The following is a 17899-nucleotide window of genomic DNA, read 5'->3' as shown; positions in this document are numbered from 1 at the left end:
TCATTCATCTGCTCACAACAACGTTTATGTTTAATCCCCATTCATCAACTCGCAGCAACTTTTATATGTTATTCCCATTCATCTGCCCATACTCATGAAGCTAGTCCTACAACTTTTATCTTCATGCACTTTCTGATTCAACCTGCGACATGTAAACTATTCCATTCGCTAAGTGCATTGTGAGACGAGGGAAAAATGTTGTTCTTATCTTACTTCATTCATCATAATACTGAATACGAACTTGACATCCCTTGTCCTGTCCAAACCATCCTCTGCATATACCCAAAAATTTCACTCAGAACATCCCAAAGACATTAATGCCCCCCCCCCCCCCCCCCCATCCACACACACACACACACACACACACACACACACACACACACACACACACACATTTCTGGCTGATATGAATCGCCTTATTGACCTGAGGAGTTTTCCATGACCAGCAAAAAAATTTAAGACATCCTGTTATGTGAGGTCATTCCTGATATCTATAAACAGTCCAACCCACGATGTCAGTCGCTAAGTGCCATCCACACGGTCGGCACATTTTCCCACCAGACTGCATGCCGTATATACCATACACATGTGATTTGTACTAATTGTGTTATGATGGTGGTTTTAGTTATATCCGTCCTGTTTTATCCAGAGGCACAACAGTGATCATCATAAATCTGGCAGATTCATTAATCGTGGTGGTTTTATTTATATCCGTCCTGTTTGCTGCTTGTATTCGTTATGTTGTGATGTGTGTTTCTGTACAATCCATGACCATGCAGATGTATGCATGTGATGGATTCGGTGTGCTCGGCTGCATATTCCTGCAAGCAACTGTATGAGATACGGAACTTCGCTAAATGGGATATGGGCAGCTATCCTCCTCGCCAGCAGAGCTGAGCTTCACCGTGACGTCACTTTGCATAACTGTCATTTCATCCCCGATTTTGTCTGATTTTGGAAATGGATTAATTCCAAAACCAGTAACGAGAATAATCGGAATCTGTAGTCCAAATAAATAATATGATATAATTATGTTACTACTTACTTTTAATGAGATCGTTCAGCTTCTCGGCCTTTACAGAGTTGCTGGATATCTGGCTCAATATTGGTCAACTTCAGTCGAAGATTGGCACACACACTGTATTTTGTTTTTATTTGAAGGAGCGATGAAAATCCTTTCTCACAAAGATAGGTTGTAGAAAACTGCATGGCAATTTTCAATTCTTCTTCGGATAATTCTGGAAATTCACTTCTCACTGAAGGTGAGATCCAGAATCGTGTCAAACCAAGATCACGGAATTTCATTTTAAGCCCACTGTCACTTGAAAGCACAATTGACTGTTCTTTTTTCAATAATGAAAGGTCGTTCTCATCATTGTAAGCCTGAAATAGATCTCGAATCCACAGAAATTTCTTATAAAAGTTATTTGGAAAATATGTTTCAAAATTCTGTTTCAGAGTTTTCAGGTGGTCACAAACCCTTTCCAGAAACTCAGAATCAACAAAAAGATCATTTTCACTAAAAAGGATTCCAATGTTGGAAAAGGTGCAAATTATCTATTTTTACATAACTAATGCACAACACCAGTTTTTTTTTTCTTTTCTCTCGAATGCCTTTATTTTGTCATATGCATCAAGAACAGTTAAAGAATTTCCCTGAAGGGAGAGATTTAGTTCATTTAATTTTGAATAAAATGTCTGGAAGTTAGGATAGTGTTGATAACGATGCTTTTCAGCAAGGAGTGATACAAAATTAGAATTATGTTCATTTACAAACAATAAAACTTCGTGCCTTAATTGAAATAAGCTTGTTAGTATTTTGCCCCTGGAAATCCAGTGATGGAATGGAATAAATAAATACATAAATAATTGAACAACACATTCAATCACTACTATATTTATTCACAGTCACTGAGACATCATCAGAGAAACAATATGAAAATTGCAAAAATGCACACAAATTTGCACAAATGCTAAGTGAAAAAGATTAGGCTGGAAGCCTGAAGCCTTTTGAGGGCATCCTCTATGGGCACTGTTGTCTAGCCTTCATGTTGGGCTGGAAGCCTAAGAATTAGTTTTCCAAATCTTGGGAAGTTTAATACAACCGTATTTTAATAATATTAGGTTGATTTTAATTCTGCTGCTGATTATAAAAAAGGTCTTTCAAATGTGCATTTTTTGTAGTGAAGCATAGTAGTTTTTTCCATTTGATTCTGTGCAGAATATTCAAGGCATAAGTCAGCAAGTTCTGACTGACCATACTTTATGTAACAGATGTATTTTTTTGTTTTTCTAGGCAGATGTTAGCAGATCTACCAGTTTGATCATTATAAGATAAATTGCAGGAAAAAAGAAACTTTGTAAACAGCTGGAACTGATAGAGGAGGTAGAAGGATCCTTGGGAGAGTAGATGAGCATAGCTAGCTTTAAATAAGGTGTAAATGCCACACAGAGATTGCACTTTTTTTAGAGTTTTGAGTATAAGGAACAATGATATCATTACTATAGTCAACATATCGAGAGGGATGCAAGGAGTTAGTAGCAACAATTTATTTGTTGACTTTTTTGCATTGTAGCCATTGGACAAGATAGACTGGTGAATAAAGGAGAGTTCTGCAGTAAGGTAAGCCTTGGTAGAACAGAGATTTGGAGGCTGTATTTAAAAGGGTTTTGATGACACCATATTGTTAAGGGGGAGGGATGATGGAAACGTTTTTATGTATATCTACCTTTGTATGTGGGTTTTATAAACTGAGAAAAAAAGGGTGTGCCATTAGGAAAATGTAATCAGAGTATGTAGAAAAGACAAGCTATTATTATTATTTTTTTTTTTTTATAGCTGGATTCTGGGCTGAAAAGGAATCTAACATTTCTGAGCCATGTGGCCAAGTTGAGAACACATCATCATTAGTATATCTTAACCATATAGAAGGTTTGAGAATAGCAACATCAAGAGCATATTTTTCAAAATGCTCCATATAATAATTAGCTAGAGGTAGCGAGAGGGGAGAGGTTATGGTTGTACCCTCAATCTGTTTATAAATAGTATCTTTCCAAGTAAAGAAGCCAGAATGATAGTAAAATCGAAAAGAACAATGTATCCGGGGGAGGGAGGGGGGGACATTTTTTAGTATATTTAAAGTTCCAGACAGAGAGAGATTGATTTTAAAAAAAGGAGGTGACATCAAAGCTAATCATGATATTGTTATTGTCTAAAACTAAATTTTGGATTAAAGATTTGAAATAAAGGAGTAAGGTTTGAATTTTTTTTACTATTTGAGGAGGCCAAGATGCAACATTTTCAAGAAGCCTTTCTTAATGTTTTCTTTTGAGAATTAGTGGGATCGTAATCTAATGGTTAATAAGTAGTCCAGTCTCTGAGCAAAGACATTCATCTTCCAATCATATTCACTGGCACTGATGACCACAACAGAATTACCCCTGTTGGCTCTAGTGATTATTATGCTACTATCTTTTCATAATTTACAGAAAGAGAGAGGAGCTGGCTGTTAGAGAAATTTCTTCTCGTTGGCGAATTAAAAAAAAAACAACAATCTTATTTTAACAAATATGGTTGTATTAAACTTTCCAAGATATGGGAAACTCTAATTCTTATCCTCCTGCTCAACACAGCTAAGGCTGGCCAACAGGACCCATAGAGAGATCTCTCTCTCTCTCTTTGTAAGGCTTTAGGCTTTCAGTCTAATCTTTTCCACTTAACGTTTGTGCAAATTTGATGTTGTTTCCCTGTTGATGTCTCAGTGATGGAGATGAAATATAGGAGTGATTAAATGTGTTGTTTAATTATAAAAGCCAAAAGGCATGACTTTACAAAAGTCATGCCCCCCCCCCACCAGATTAAGTTAGTCATTTCTTATATATTTCAAGGCTGAATGCGAATTTGACAACGAAAATGCAACATTTTGGCTACAGTTTGTGATAAATCTGCAGTAGTTTCTTATATAATAGAGTAATACATATATACCAGTAAATATAATGTATGTCTGCTAAATGTCTAAAAGTAAATGTCTGCTTCTACGTCCAATGTTGCTTTGCATGTCACTTGTATTGCTGCTCACGATCATCTCTAGCGACCATCCAACAGTAGTCAGCCAATATGGAAGTGGACCACTTTCCCTGAATTGTTTCTCCATCATTGCAATTTCCTGATGGAACTGTTCACTGTGCTCATCAATAATCATGCATCAGTTGTTGGGGAAGAAATCCAACTGGGAATGGAGCAAGTGTATTTTTAAGGATGTATTGCAGCCAAGTTTGTGATATCACATACAGAGACAAGTCCTCAACCAGTTCCTTCTAGTTTTCTTCCCTGACATTTCTGAGGAAGTTTTTTGACACCAGACTAAATGCATCTCAAGCTTTTTTTCTCATCACCTTGTAGTAGGTTGTCGAACATCTCATCAATGAAGAGCTCTCAGATCTGAGGATCCACAAACTTTAATTTTTACTTCGCTGAGTTGAGGGAATTTGTCAGCCAGGTATTGCCCTTCGAGGAAAGCTGATCCAGTTTGGACCATGGCTTTTATGAAGTTTTTTACCATACCGAGCTGGAAGTTTAGGGAGTAGCAGAATTTTGTGTGTTTCTGTCAGTGCTGGGTGTTGCACATTCTTCACTCCAACCTTCAGAGATTTCCTTGCAGGCCAGTCTCTCTTCACATGGTGCAAAGTCCTTGCTTTGGCTGTCCCATTCACACAAATGGACTGTTATGCATCACTCAACCAAATTGATGTTTTGGAGATGAGTTTGCCATCTGACATATAATGATGTAACCTACCTATAAAAAAATCGAGACCGACAGGAGTCTATATTTTTCACAGTTTTCTTTCAAAGAACTAAATGGCAAATGGATTATATTCCTAAGAAAATTTTACAAAACACTATTTTTTTACAAAAATATCAATTTGGCGCTTGGTGAAGTGGTGCATAACCCAGTCCAAATAAACACAGTACTTTGTATATCCTAGCTGCAGACTCAACATACTACCTCAAGTCACCACAGAAATGCCAGCCATACTTGCTGTATCGAAGACAGTCCAACAGCTGTTTTAGGTTGTTGTAGGTTTCTTTCATGTAGATAGCATGTCTGACTGGAATGGATGGAAGCTAGTTTCCATTATGCTGCAACACTGCCTTGAGACTCGATTTCAATGAGTCTATGAATGGCCAGCATTCATGTGGGTCATGTTTGATTTGAAGGGCATTCATCAGGTGATCTAGCAGAACACAAGGTCATCTTTCTTTTGGAAGTAAGGTGCAAACTGCTTGTGACGAGTGCAAAATGAAATCACTCGGACATTTTCCTCGAGAAGATTCCATTGTAGAAGTCTTCATCTTAGTAACTCACTTTGGCCTTGGACAGCTCCAGATTGCGAACAAGATCATTCAGTTCTTCTTGTGTGAGAATGTGTGGTGCAGATGATGCACCATGGTAAACATATGGATCATCATCATTAGACACCAAAGGCTCAGGAGAACCCGACATCGGTTCGTCTCCATCCTCTGAATCAATAGAAAATTCTTTTGGAAGTTCAGGAATGGGAGGTCCTTTGCCATGTAGAACTGGCCAGAGAGTAGATGGTATGTTTGGGTACACTATTGTCCACTTATTTTTACTCATAATTTCTCCCAAAATAAGTGGTATCATGCAGAAGTTAGCAGTCATTTGCATGATTGCTTGGCTCCCTCCAAACCATAGGAACAGCAAACAGCATCGACACTTTGCTTCCTTTCAGCCACTTCAGAAGATTTCTAGTGCACATACATACCAAGCATGTGTGTGGGGACCCAGGCTTTGTCCCAGTCCCTGATTTTACATCTGAAATAAAGCTGATATGCCTTTTTTGCTAATAGAGTGATGGTCTTTTTATGGCTTGCAAATGTATCAAAAGTTATTTGCATTATTAACACAAGTATGAGGCATCACTACTGCTGGATTTACACTGCAGGGATCACTTGTGTAGTACTTATGACACAGGAGTAAATGGAAGTGTTGCCCAGGAAGTTGCACAAACACTTGCTCGCCCTATGAGACTTCACTTTATACTAATGATAGCATTATCTTATGACAGCAATGTCATGACTCAATTGCATTGCATCAGCCAATGATGCAGTAACACCTGGGCGTGTTGTGTATGATTGGTTGATGCAATTTGTTGATCAAAAGATTGAAATACAGCATTGCCAAATGATATTAATGTACGCAATATGGACTAAATCTCTTCTAAACAAGAGCCAATTTACAGATTTTATTGTTATTTTAATTTCAGAGGCAAATTGAGTGTTGTCCAGTGTTATTTATATGTCTTGTATTTATATTATATTTATAATCTATTGGTTTAATAGATTAAACCCCATGAGTTCAAACCAGCACATGTCTAAATAGTCGATTGGCAATAGAACAACTTCCACTCCACTATACCATTGTGAGCTCTCAGCACTGTGCTTGAAACAACAATAAAGTTCTTTTTATATTGCAGAAAAGTTTATTTATTGCATAAGGTTTCTTTAATTCTCGTGGAAGCTTAGATGTTGGTTATGCATTTTTACTAAATAGCTTAAGGAAATTACAACATATACTAGGATATACATTAAGATAAATTTTAATACACTCCCAGTATTTCAGTCTATCTCAGTCTCATATCTCAGAATATCTCAGTCTATAGAAAACCCACCCATACAGGCAGATACATTCACAAACAAAATCCCCCCCCCCCCTCACAACAATATGGAGTCATTGAGACACTACACAACAGGTCTAAACTTATCTGTTCAAATGACAATTCCCTAACCACAGGACTAAACCACATTCTCAACACTTTCTCAGCCAATGGCTAAAATATTGAAACCAATAAACCACAACCCCCCCCCCCCCCCTCACAACAAGGATTACTCTAAATCCATCACCATACCCTATATCCCAGGCACCTCGGAAAAAATTACAAAAATCCTAAAAAAAATGACTTAACTTCTTGTTACAGACCATATAAAAAATTAGCATCCCTTATCTGCTCTACTAAAGACCCCCCCCCCCAAGACCTACCTGGTGTATACCAGGTCCCTTGCAGCTGTAAGCTGTCCTACTTTGGCCAAACAGGCAGGACAGCTAATATCAGAATTTCAGAACACAAGGACTACATCCGGTTTCACCAATACAGCCACTCTGGTCTTGCAGACCATGCGCTGGATACCGGCCATAGAATACGGTGGAAGAAAGCCACGATAATACACTGTAGTAAATTCAAATACGAAAGGCTTTTCATGGAATCAGCCTCAGCCCTAAGAAACAATCCAAACCTCAACAAATTTGGTTGCATGAGACTGCCCCAAATTTGGGAAACCTACATCAGAAGACCTTCAGCCCAATCGCCCAAGAATACCAACATTGCCTGCTAGGGGGCACCATCAGGACTTTTAGGAGAAAGAATAGCTTCCTGCTTCGTCCTCATTTACTGTTTGTTGTGCTTGCATGCACGTGTCTTGTTTTTAAGTTCCTGTGAAAATGGCAACGTGACATTGCCGAAATATTGGAAGTGTATTAAAATTTATTTTAATGTATATCCTAGTATACGTTGTCATTTCCTTAAGCTGTTTAGTAAAAAAGTTTTATTTACTGAGGTAAATTCACTTGATTAGTTCCAGTAATACAGTGCTCTCATTTCTCTTGAGTCATAACATACTCTGTAAACAATGTTTGGCTAGATAAAATATATATATATATATATCATCATCATCCATTGTCGATCCACTGCTGGATGAAGGCCTTTCCAAGATTATTCCAAAACTGTCTTTTGGATTATTCCAAGGACAGATTATTCCAAGTCTGTCCATGGCTCTCTCCTTTTTCTATGTCAATCCTGCAAATCTGATGATCATCAATCCACCATTTGCAATATAATCAATCAACCTAAATCAATAATTCATCATTTTTGATTTAGGTCGGCGTCGTGATCGTTTTTCCTCTCATGGAATCCAGTCCAGTACTTCTTTTCTCCATCGATGATCTTGTCGTTGAGCAATATGCCCAGCCCATTCCCACTTCAGATGTTTCACTCTTCCTATGATGTCAGACACTTTCATATCCACTTATTCCTTTTGTGATCCAGTCTTGTGATACCAAGCATACTTCTTTCCACACTAAATTGTGTTGTTCTTAATGTTTGAATTTCCTTTGCATTTAGTGTGTCCTTGTTTCACAGCCATATGTCAATATAGGAAGAATAGATTGGTTAAAAACTTTACTTTTCATGCATAATGATTGTTGACTTTTGAATATTGAATGTAATTTTCCAAATGCTTTCCACCCAAGCATCGAGTGTCTTTTAATTTCGTCCATGATATTTTGTTGCATTGATATCTTTTGTCCTAAGTATATGTAATGATCTACTTGTTTAGTTTCATCATTATTGATTTTTATTTTATATATATATATATATTTTTTTTCAACATTTGATATATATATATATATGCACCAATTAAGATTTTACTTACAAAAAATAAATTCCAAATATGGGCTAGCATGGTAGCCAGCTGTCAGAGGGTTTGTGACTGGAATTAACAGTTTGAATTATCAGATCAACAATGTATAATAAAGTGATGAAATATGAGGCAACTATAGTCTCCATACCTCATTTGGTTTGGACGATGCCCTTTGACTGGAAAGATCTGGGTTCTTTGCCTCCTAGATATGAGGCAAAAAATCTTTATCATGGCTTTTCAATTGAAGATAAGTTAGCTAGTCTCATTACGGAAGTGACACTGATTTTTTTCTCCTGGAATCTCAGGTGTTTAGTCTTGCAATCAGGCAACCACATGCAACTGACAGACAAAAAAATGCATTATAACCAGTAGCTTTATATTGGATTCATAAGATGATGCCATACCTGCCTAGATCTCATGGCCATTGTATCATCATATGCTAACTAACAAACAAACAAGGTAAATTATGCTGAAGGTTGAATTTTTGTATGCTCTCTCGATTACTTTTGAAACTTTTCAAAAGGTGTAAGGTGTACTATTTCGCTATAAAATAACAATGGATATTTCGATTTTTTAATGATACTTCTGACATAATGATTAGAAATATATACACGTTTGCACAAGAATAATATTTAATTTGCCAAATATTTCGGTCTGAATATTACAGACCATCTTCAGCGGCTACATAGGAATAGTTTTAAAAAACAAAGTGGAATACGAACAATTGATCATTCACACATACAATCGTTGTATCACACATCACGCGGCTCGTTCTATGTGTGAATGATCAATTGTTCGTATTCCACTTTGTTTTTTAAAACTATTCCTATGTAGCCACTGAAGATGGTCTGTAATATTCAGACCGAAATATTTGGAAAATAAAACATTATTCTTGTGCAAATGTGTATATATTTCTAATGGATATTTCCCTTTGTTTTAAAATTTTCTTCCCTTTTTTATATTGAACTAATTAAGGTATTGTGCCATTTTTTTTTCTCCTTTTTTAGGTGAGAGTAAATTGTTTAGTGTGCTTAGGTAAATTACTTGAACATTTAGACAAATGGCTTGTTTTAGATGATGTTTTACCACTTCTTCCCCAAATCCCTTCTAAGGAACCTGCAGTATTAATGGGAATTTTAGGTAAGGGCTTCTTAACTAATTTGATGAACATTATTAAGATATTAAACATAAATTTTAAGGGAAAGATATGTGATGAACATTTTTATTTGAAACTTAACAGTAGTAAATGATAATTGTCAGTGTAAAGCAGCATTTCTCAACCTTTTTGTCCTTGTGGAACCCTTGAAATAATATCCATGTTGTAGGGAATCCCTACATAATAATTGTTATATATCATTGTTAGTATCTTTCTTTATTATTTATGAATTTAAAGATCATGAGGAAAACAAATAAGTGCTATAATAACTTTATCGTTTATTTGTAATTTTCTAAATAATAAGATAAATCAAAGTAAAATGTCATATATACAAAAATATGTGCCAAAGAATTGTTATTTTTGAAACAAATATGAATAATAAAGTTAAATTTTCTAATGTGAAACCTGTGCTTGTCTTTTGGTACATAAATACTTAATTCGGAGTCAGATTTTAGATAAAGAAACACGGATTTCATCTTCAACAGAAGGAGATGATTTCTGCCTTTGCTCTTAATACTTGTCAAACAAGAAAAAGCTTGCTCACACATGTAAGACATTGAAAACTGCAGCAATATATTTATTGCTTTCCTATGAATAGTAGGATACTCTTCTTTAACAGAAATCCAGAACTTGTCCAGAGATAGGTCAGTAAATCTCATCTTGAATGTACGATCAGATTGCAGTCCACAAAGTTTTTCCTGTTCTCTTAAAGTCAAGTTCTCAAGATGAGCAGAAGATTCCGAGTATGGATCTCTCACCCGATCATACATATTTGTATGATCGGATGAGAGAACCCACCAGTTCTTCCAGGTGGGTTACAATAAGACTTGAAATTTGATGATATCCTTCTTTACTTTTAAGCCCCACCAGTAATTGAAACATATCAAGATTCCCTTTTGCAACATGATTTTTCCAAAGATTCAGCCTTCTTTTAAATCCAAGAATCTTGTCACTTGAAGTTAATATATTTTCTTCAGGGGCTCTGCAGTGACGTGTTCAGCATATTAGTGTAATGAAAAATGTCAGCTAAATAGGCTAGCATCTGCATCCACTTTTGATCTTCAAAACACTTCGCAAAATCTTGTTTATTGTTTTCTTGAAAATATCTTTGCATTTCATCTTTTAGCTCAAACACCCTATTTAGAACTTTTCCTCTACTTAGCCACCCGGTTTCTGTATAGAGCAAAAGATTCATATGCTCTTTGTCCAGGTTTTCACACAGATTTTTAAACATTCTGGAGTGAACTGGCCTTTGTTTAATGAAGTTAACCATTTTGTGGCATCATCAAAAACTTTTTCAGTTCATCTCCAAGAGATTTTGACATCAAACTTCTCTGTGAATAAAACAGTGTGTTGAGACAACATCAGCATTTTCTTCTTTTACATGAGAAACAAAACCTCTTTTGGAGCCAACCATGAATGGAGCATCATCAGTACAGATGTCAATACAGTTCTTCTAAGAAAGACCTTTTGTTTTCAGATATGAGGATAAAATATTGAATATATCTATTCCTCTGCTTGTCTTAGATAATTCTTTACAACAGAGAAAGTTTTCTTGAATTTCACCCTCATTAACAAATCTTACAAAAGCTACAATGTAACAGTTATTGGATGGAAAAACTGCTATTTTTCAATTTATCACACTAAACCTCCTCGACGTCGTTTGACATGTCACGGATATGTTGACTTATTGTACTGTTTGAAAGTGGAATATTTTCAATTTCTCATACTGCATCTTGTCCCAGCATTTTACCCACTATAATTTTACATGCTGGCGTTATTAGGTTCTCACCAACTGTGTGACTCTTCCTTTTCTGTGCAATTATTTCTGCTACCAAATAACTTGCTTCCTGAGCATTTCACTGACACTGAATTTATTCATAAAAACTGCACTCTGTTTCTTTCAAGATTGCAATAATGTTTTAAAATAATCAGCACTTATATTTTCTATATCATTGTGATTTTTTGTGAAATGTCTTTTCAATTTGGCTGGAGCCATTGCTATATTTGAAAGTTGTTTGCCACAGACGAGACACAGTGGAAGAGGACAATCTGGATCACCAGTCAATGTAAAGCCCATTGATAAGTAATTTTCATTGTAAAGACGAACCTTTTTTTGTATTCGTTTTTGTATTTGTGTTTTGAAATGTATGTGTATACGTGTTTGGATAAAATGTCAAAATTATGGTAAAAATGTTTTAAAAAAAATTAAACATGAAAAAATATTAAAAAACGATATAATTTTATCGATAATAAACAATATTTTTTCATGGAAAGACTTTTAATGGGATTATATTGATCAAGTGCATATAATAAACAACTAAGTTATACCAACTAATTTCACCAACTAAGGCTGTTGGCATCTTCAGGGTACATAACTGATGTAAGGCACTAAAAAGTAAAAAAAACTGTTACAAACTATAATCAACTGATTCCAATTATATTAAACAAAGAACAGAGCCCGTACAATACATTCATAGAGTGTGGATGATATCACTTGTTGTTATTTAGGAACGTTCTATAATTGGCACTATAATTCAGTTCTGGCGAGTTAAAGGATCTGATAAGGGTCTTCCAGATCACTTTAATTAAGAAGCTTCCGAATGGTGGTATCAACCTCTGTTTACCGCAAACCTACTAATACAGGATGTTATTTACATTTCCCTTCCTGCCACCACATTTCTCAGAAACTTAGTATTGTACACATGTTGAAGAACCGTGCCTCTCTCCTTACAACAGATCAACAAGACCTCCAGGAAGAACTATCCCTGATACCCACCAACCTTACCATGAATGGATTTCCTCGAAGACTCGTCCACAAGATACTTTTCTCTGAACCCCGACAAAGACAACAAGATGATGTATGTTATATTTTTACCATCGTCATTCCATACGTAGGGACAGTTTCCAATAAGATTGCTAGACTCCTTAGACTACATAAAATAAGAGTGGCCTTTAAACCCACAGAAACGATTAGACAATTCTTAAGATCTCCAAAAGATAGCCATCCTTTCTCTAAATATGCTGGAGTTTATAACATACCCTGCTCGTGCGGCTTGAATTACATCGGCCAAACTTCAAGGAGCCTTGAAATTAGGCAAAAAGAACACATAGGTGACATCAATAATAACAGAAGAAAAATCGGGGTTAGCTTTTCATTTCTCAAGAACGAACCATACCATAGAGTGGGATAGAAGCACAATTCCTTACATGGAGGAGGACTTCTGCTCCCGAATTTTTAAGGAGGCCACAACAGTTGCCCGCTGTATACAAAGCCTTAACAGGAACCAAGGACTAATCTTGCCCGTGATCTGGAAGATCCTTATCAGATCCTTCAACTTGCCAGAACTGAATTATGGTGCCAATTATAGAACGTTCCTATATAACAACAAATGATATCATCCACGCTCTATGAATGTATTGTACACGCTCTGTTCTTTGTTTAATATAATTGGAATCGGTTGATTATAGTTTGTAACAGTTTTTTACTTTTTAGTGCCTTACATCAGTTATGTACTGTGAAGATGCCAACAGCCTTAGTTGGTGAAACTAGCTGGTATAACATAGTTGTTTATTATATGCACTTGATCAATATAATCCCATTAAAGGTCATTCCAGATCTTTTTGGTCCAGAAAATTAAACGTTTTTTAATATTTTTTCTTGTTTAATTTTTTTTAAAACATTTTTACCATAATTTTGACATTTTATCCAAACACCTATACACTGTACTTACAGTGTGTATGTATCTTTCGAAAGTTGCAACACTCCACGATTTCAAGCCATGAGCTGCCACTGCTCTCAGTATCAGTTAATTTACTAATTTACTTCATTTGCTTCTGTTACCTCACTGCTATCAGTATTTGTTAAAGTCATTCTTCCATAGTTATTTCCCACATAACAAAATAACTCTTTGGGATTTCTTTGCTTCATCAACTTGATTCCATCATATTTGACTTTAGCCTTTCTAACCATACAGGGCCAGCCTTCTTGATGCTTTGTAGTGCTCATGTGATTACTTGATTGCCTTTCTCTTTATATACCCTCTACAACTTTTTCTACAATAATTCTTTAATGATGCTTCTCATCCATCTGACATCTGACTTATCCATTTATCTTCTTGACTTTGGGGATACAGTCTATACAGCTTCTATCAATCACTCCTTAATCCTCTTCCCTGCATTCCTAACATCTTTGCCCTCCAAATTCTTATTTCATGGCACTGCTCTGACTCCAAGTTTGCCTTAATTACCTGCTTTGTAATTCCACATATACCTCTTCTTAACAGAAAATTTTGCATGTCACACAATCTCCTAGATTAAGACCACATGATAACTTTTCCTAGAGGAGTGTGGTTACCTTGTTATCTGCTAAGTTCTCTGATGCTATCATCAGTAGATTCTCAAGTCCCCTCCATAACTGTTTTTTTCAGGAACTATCTCTTAGCAGCTGTATGAATTTAATTTTATTCTCCCTCTCCCCCCCCCCTCCATTGTGACAGTTTCTCCTTCCAGGCTATGCTCATAGTTGAAGAACCCCTTCTCCCCATAATCATTACTTATCCTGCATTCATTGTATCAATGCATACCATTCATATATTCCTTTTATCCCCTAGCAGCAACCAACTATATATTTTATCTTTTTGGCCTCTATTTTAGACCAGGTTACCTCACACAAACTCTCTACATCCTTGGCCTCCTAGTGAACTCCTCTTTTTTTTTTTAGCCGCAGTTCTTCTGTTCTGTTTAGTACCCCCCCCTCCTCCTCCCATCATTTTCCATCTGTCCTCTCTTAAAATCTTATATCCCTTGCATTCTATCCCTCTATCAGGCTCTTCAACCAAGTCTCACTATCAATAACTTTTGGCCAAGGTTAACTTAACAGTGCCAAAAACTCATCTTTCTTATTTCAAATAATTCTTATATTATACATATCCCCTTCATCTCACATCCTACCTCACCTTATGCATCGATAATCCCACTAAAGTTAAGAACCTGGGCAGCTACATTCGGCATCATGTGATCACTTCCCACTTACCTGAAAATGCCTGGACCACACTCACTTGCATTACCATATAACTTTCAAACACTCTTGTTTCCCTGACTCTGCACTTCTGAACTCTCATTGAACAATTCTTTTTCATGACACCTAGCTCTGAATCCATTCAAATGCAAACCTTCAACCTATATTAAGTCATTTTCTCCATTGATATCAATCCACAAACTTCATACCATTCCTCCTGTCCAACCCTCAATTATGACTAGTATAATAGCAACACCAAACTAGCAATTATATGTTAGTTTAGTGTTTTTGTTCATTTTTCTCATTCCATATAAATTTATTCAACCATGCTAGCTGACTCCATGGAGGTTGATATGATAATAGTAATAATTAGGGCTTAACATTTAGGCAATCGTTTTTGTTCAGGTTTGGGTTGTGAATGTGTGTGCTTCACACTTTCCTTGCGTACAGTTTTCCAGAAGAAAATAACTTTCGTGTAACACTTTGATTTTGTTCCACTGAATCCTGTGTTTTGTAGATAATGTGTGACTTACTAAACTGGATTTGTTTGGTTCTTTAAGTGAAATGTATATTCCTGATGTTCTTCAGTACGAATTTGTGCAGGACTGACCAGTTTGTCCATAATAACATAAGCTGCAAGAGCAGGGGATTCTGTAAACTTGAGGATAAGAAAGAGGAGGATATTTTTCTTTAGGTGAGATAAAGAAGGTATTAAGTTTGTGAACTGGATGGAAACTGGATAGTGCACATAATATCACATGCTTACAATTGAATAGACGCTCTCTCTTTGTGTTTTCCTATAGTTTTATTGACAATGGCTATGAAACTTAGCCAAAATTTTTACAAATAAAGAAATTTATATTTAAACGTGATTATGGTAATATTTTATGATGAACACATAACAAGACCACCACAGATCAACACTGGTATATTGTTAATATGACTTGAAAGTTGATTTCTCATACATACAATAAAAATCTCTAAGGTCATCCAAAAAACCTAATCTACCTTTCAAGAAAGTTATATATAAAAGATTCTGTGCACATAGGATATGTTGCATTGGAAGGTAGGAGGTTCAGGAGAGATTCTCATGGAAGAACATGTTAAGAAGTATAGTTACAGAAATCAGGCTTGGTTTATCATCCTACAAAGGAAAAAAATCTGGTAATTGACAAACTAATAAGAATGCTGTACTGCATTTAATAGCTATGTTTGTAAGTTTAAGGAAGCCTCTGTGATGTGATATCCAATATAGTGCAATAAAAATCAAGAGTTTATCCTAAATCAGCTTTGGTTGACTGATATAAAACTTGAAATCAAAGACCTAGGTTGCGATGGATGTTAGACAGTACAAATAAACAGTGACATACATCTGTGACTGCTTAGTACATTATAAACTATAATTTTAATAATAATTTCAATAATAATAATAACTTATGTATTTAATTATTATCATAACTAATTATTATTATTTCAATAATAATAATAATTAGTTATGCTTTAAGAATTGTTCTGCCACTAGACATTTTCAAAGTGGGTAATAACTGTATTCTTATGAAACATGCTGTAGAGCATAGGAAATCAGCAGAATATATACTTCTCATAGTTATATTGGATTTGATTTGTTTAGATAACAAAAACCACAGAATCTTGGCATCTTTAACAATCTTATGTGAAGCTTAGAAATGTTTTAATAGCAAAGTAGACTTAGTCATTTCCTTCTAATTACAGATGCCATATTTTCACTGTTTTTTATTTTTTTTTTTAAATTTTATTTTTATTTAAAATATGAAACAGGGTTTTTAATTTTTGTTTTAAATGACTTGCTTTTTTCTTTACTGTACTGATTGCAAATTTATCTTATTTTGCATATCTCATTCTTTCTCTATCCAGATGCATTTACTAATTTGCATAGTTCTTTTTTATTGTGAATATTAATTTATGACAAATCCTATCAGAATGGGGAATTGGACAATTAGACTTATTTGTGTCTGTGGTCCCACAGAAGTCTCTAATAAGGTAGAAGTGGAGGAATTTTTTGATGCTTTAGAGAAAGCAACTAACACAATGAAAAAGGAAAAGTTGGTCCTTGTTGGGGATCTAAATAGCAGAGTAGAAAATGATTGTCAGACATACGAAAATATTTTGGGAAAATTTGGAGAAAAGAGCAAAGCCAATAATAATGGCAAATACCTGTTGGATTTCTGTTCAGGACATGGGCTGGTTATTACTAACACCATGCTCCAACATAAAAATGTGCACGAATTCACATGGAGAGAAGAGGCAAGGAATAAGAAAAGTCTCATTGACTATGTTATTGTTGATAGTGATGTTTTTCCACTGGTGCAGGACACCAGAGTGTACAGAGGATTTGAAATTAGAAGTGATCACTATTTAGTCTTGAGCAGGATAAAATTGAATTGCATATTGAAAAGAATAACATGTAAGAAAGATTTAAAGCGAATAAAAGTTGAGCAGCTCTCAGATGTGAACTGTAGACTAAAATACACAAAGATTATTGAAGAAAAAATGAAAGAGTTTGAGAACAGGAACCAAACCTTGGAGATTCAGTGGCAAGCCTTGAAGAAAACCCTGATTGATTCAGCCAGAGAGGCATGTGGTGAGGTTGTCTGCAAGGATTGAAAAATCAGAACTCCATGGTGGACACAGGAAGTTAAAGAGGCAGTGAAGGAATAGAAGAAAGCATATCAAAAGTTCCTGGCAAATAAGTCAGCTTGTGCTCTTAGAGATTATAGAAACAAATGTAAGAAAGCAAAACATTGTGTAAAACTAGCTAAACAAAATTCATGGGAGGACTTTGGCAAGAACATAGAAAATAAATATCAAGAAGTGGTAAAATATTCTGGAGGTTGTTGAAGAAGCTTAAAAATGGAGGAAAGAGTGCTAGAAGGAATTAGAGATGATAAAGGTGACACGAAAACAGGAGAAAAAGATATCCTTGAAGTATGGAGTAATTACCTCAAAAAATTGCTAAACAAAAGAAGCAGTGATAGCACAGTGTTTAAAAACACTCAACCAGCATACAGGCAGGAATACATATCCATACTTGAAGTAAAAAAAGCCATCAAAGTCTTAAAATGTGGAAAGGCAGCAGGAGTAGATGATATTCGACCAGAAATGCTGAAGTATGGTGGTATAAAAGTCTTACAGCGGCTGCACTGTATAGTTCAGAAAGCTTGGACAGAGGGACAAATTCCTGATGATT

General features: G+C 35.5%; 1 protein-coding gene across 2 annotated transcripts in view; it reads left to right on the top strand.

Annotated features, from left to right (window-relative positions):
- The window catches only part of LOC150105927 (SCY1-like protein 2), a 304184-nt gene that overhangs the window by 213222 nt on the left and 73063 nt on the right, over window positions 1–17899 (top strand). For both annotated transcript variants that reach the window (XM_090393688.1, XM_090393689.1), the window contains one exon: window positions 9505–9637. In XM_090393688.1, coding sequence (XP_090249814.1) covers window positions 9505–9637 — 133 coding nt within the window. The remainder of the gene's footprint in view (window positions 1–9504; window positions 9638–17899) is intronic.

Source organism: Typopeltis vanoorti, chromosome 6 (assembly GCF_054136105.1).
Source record: "Typopeltis vanoorti isolate ZY-2024b chromosome 6, IOZ_Tvanoo_1.0, whole genome shotgun sequence".
NCBI classification, from domain to species: domain Eukaryota; kingdom Metazoa; phylum Arthropoda; class Arachnida; order Uropygi; family Thelyphonidae; genus Typopeltis; species Typopeltis vanoorti.
Note: the sequence above shows the minus strand (reverse complement) of the source record. Positions and strands in the feature narration are given on the sequence as shown.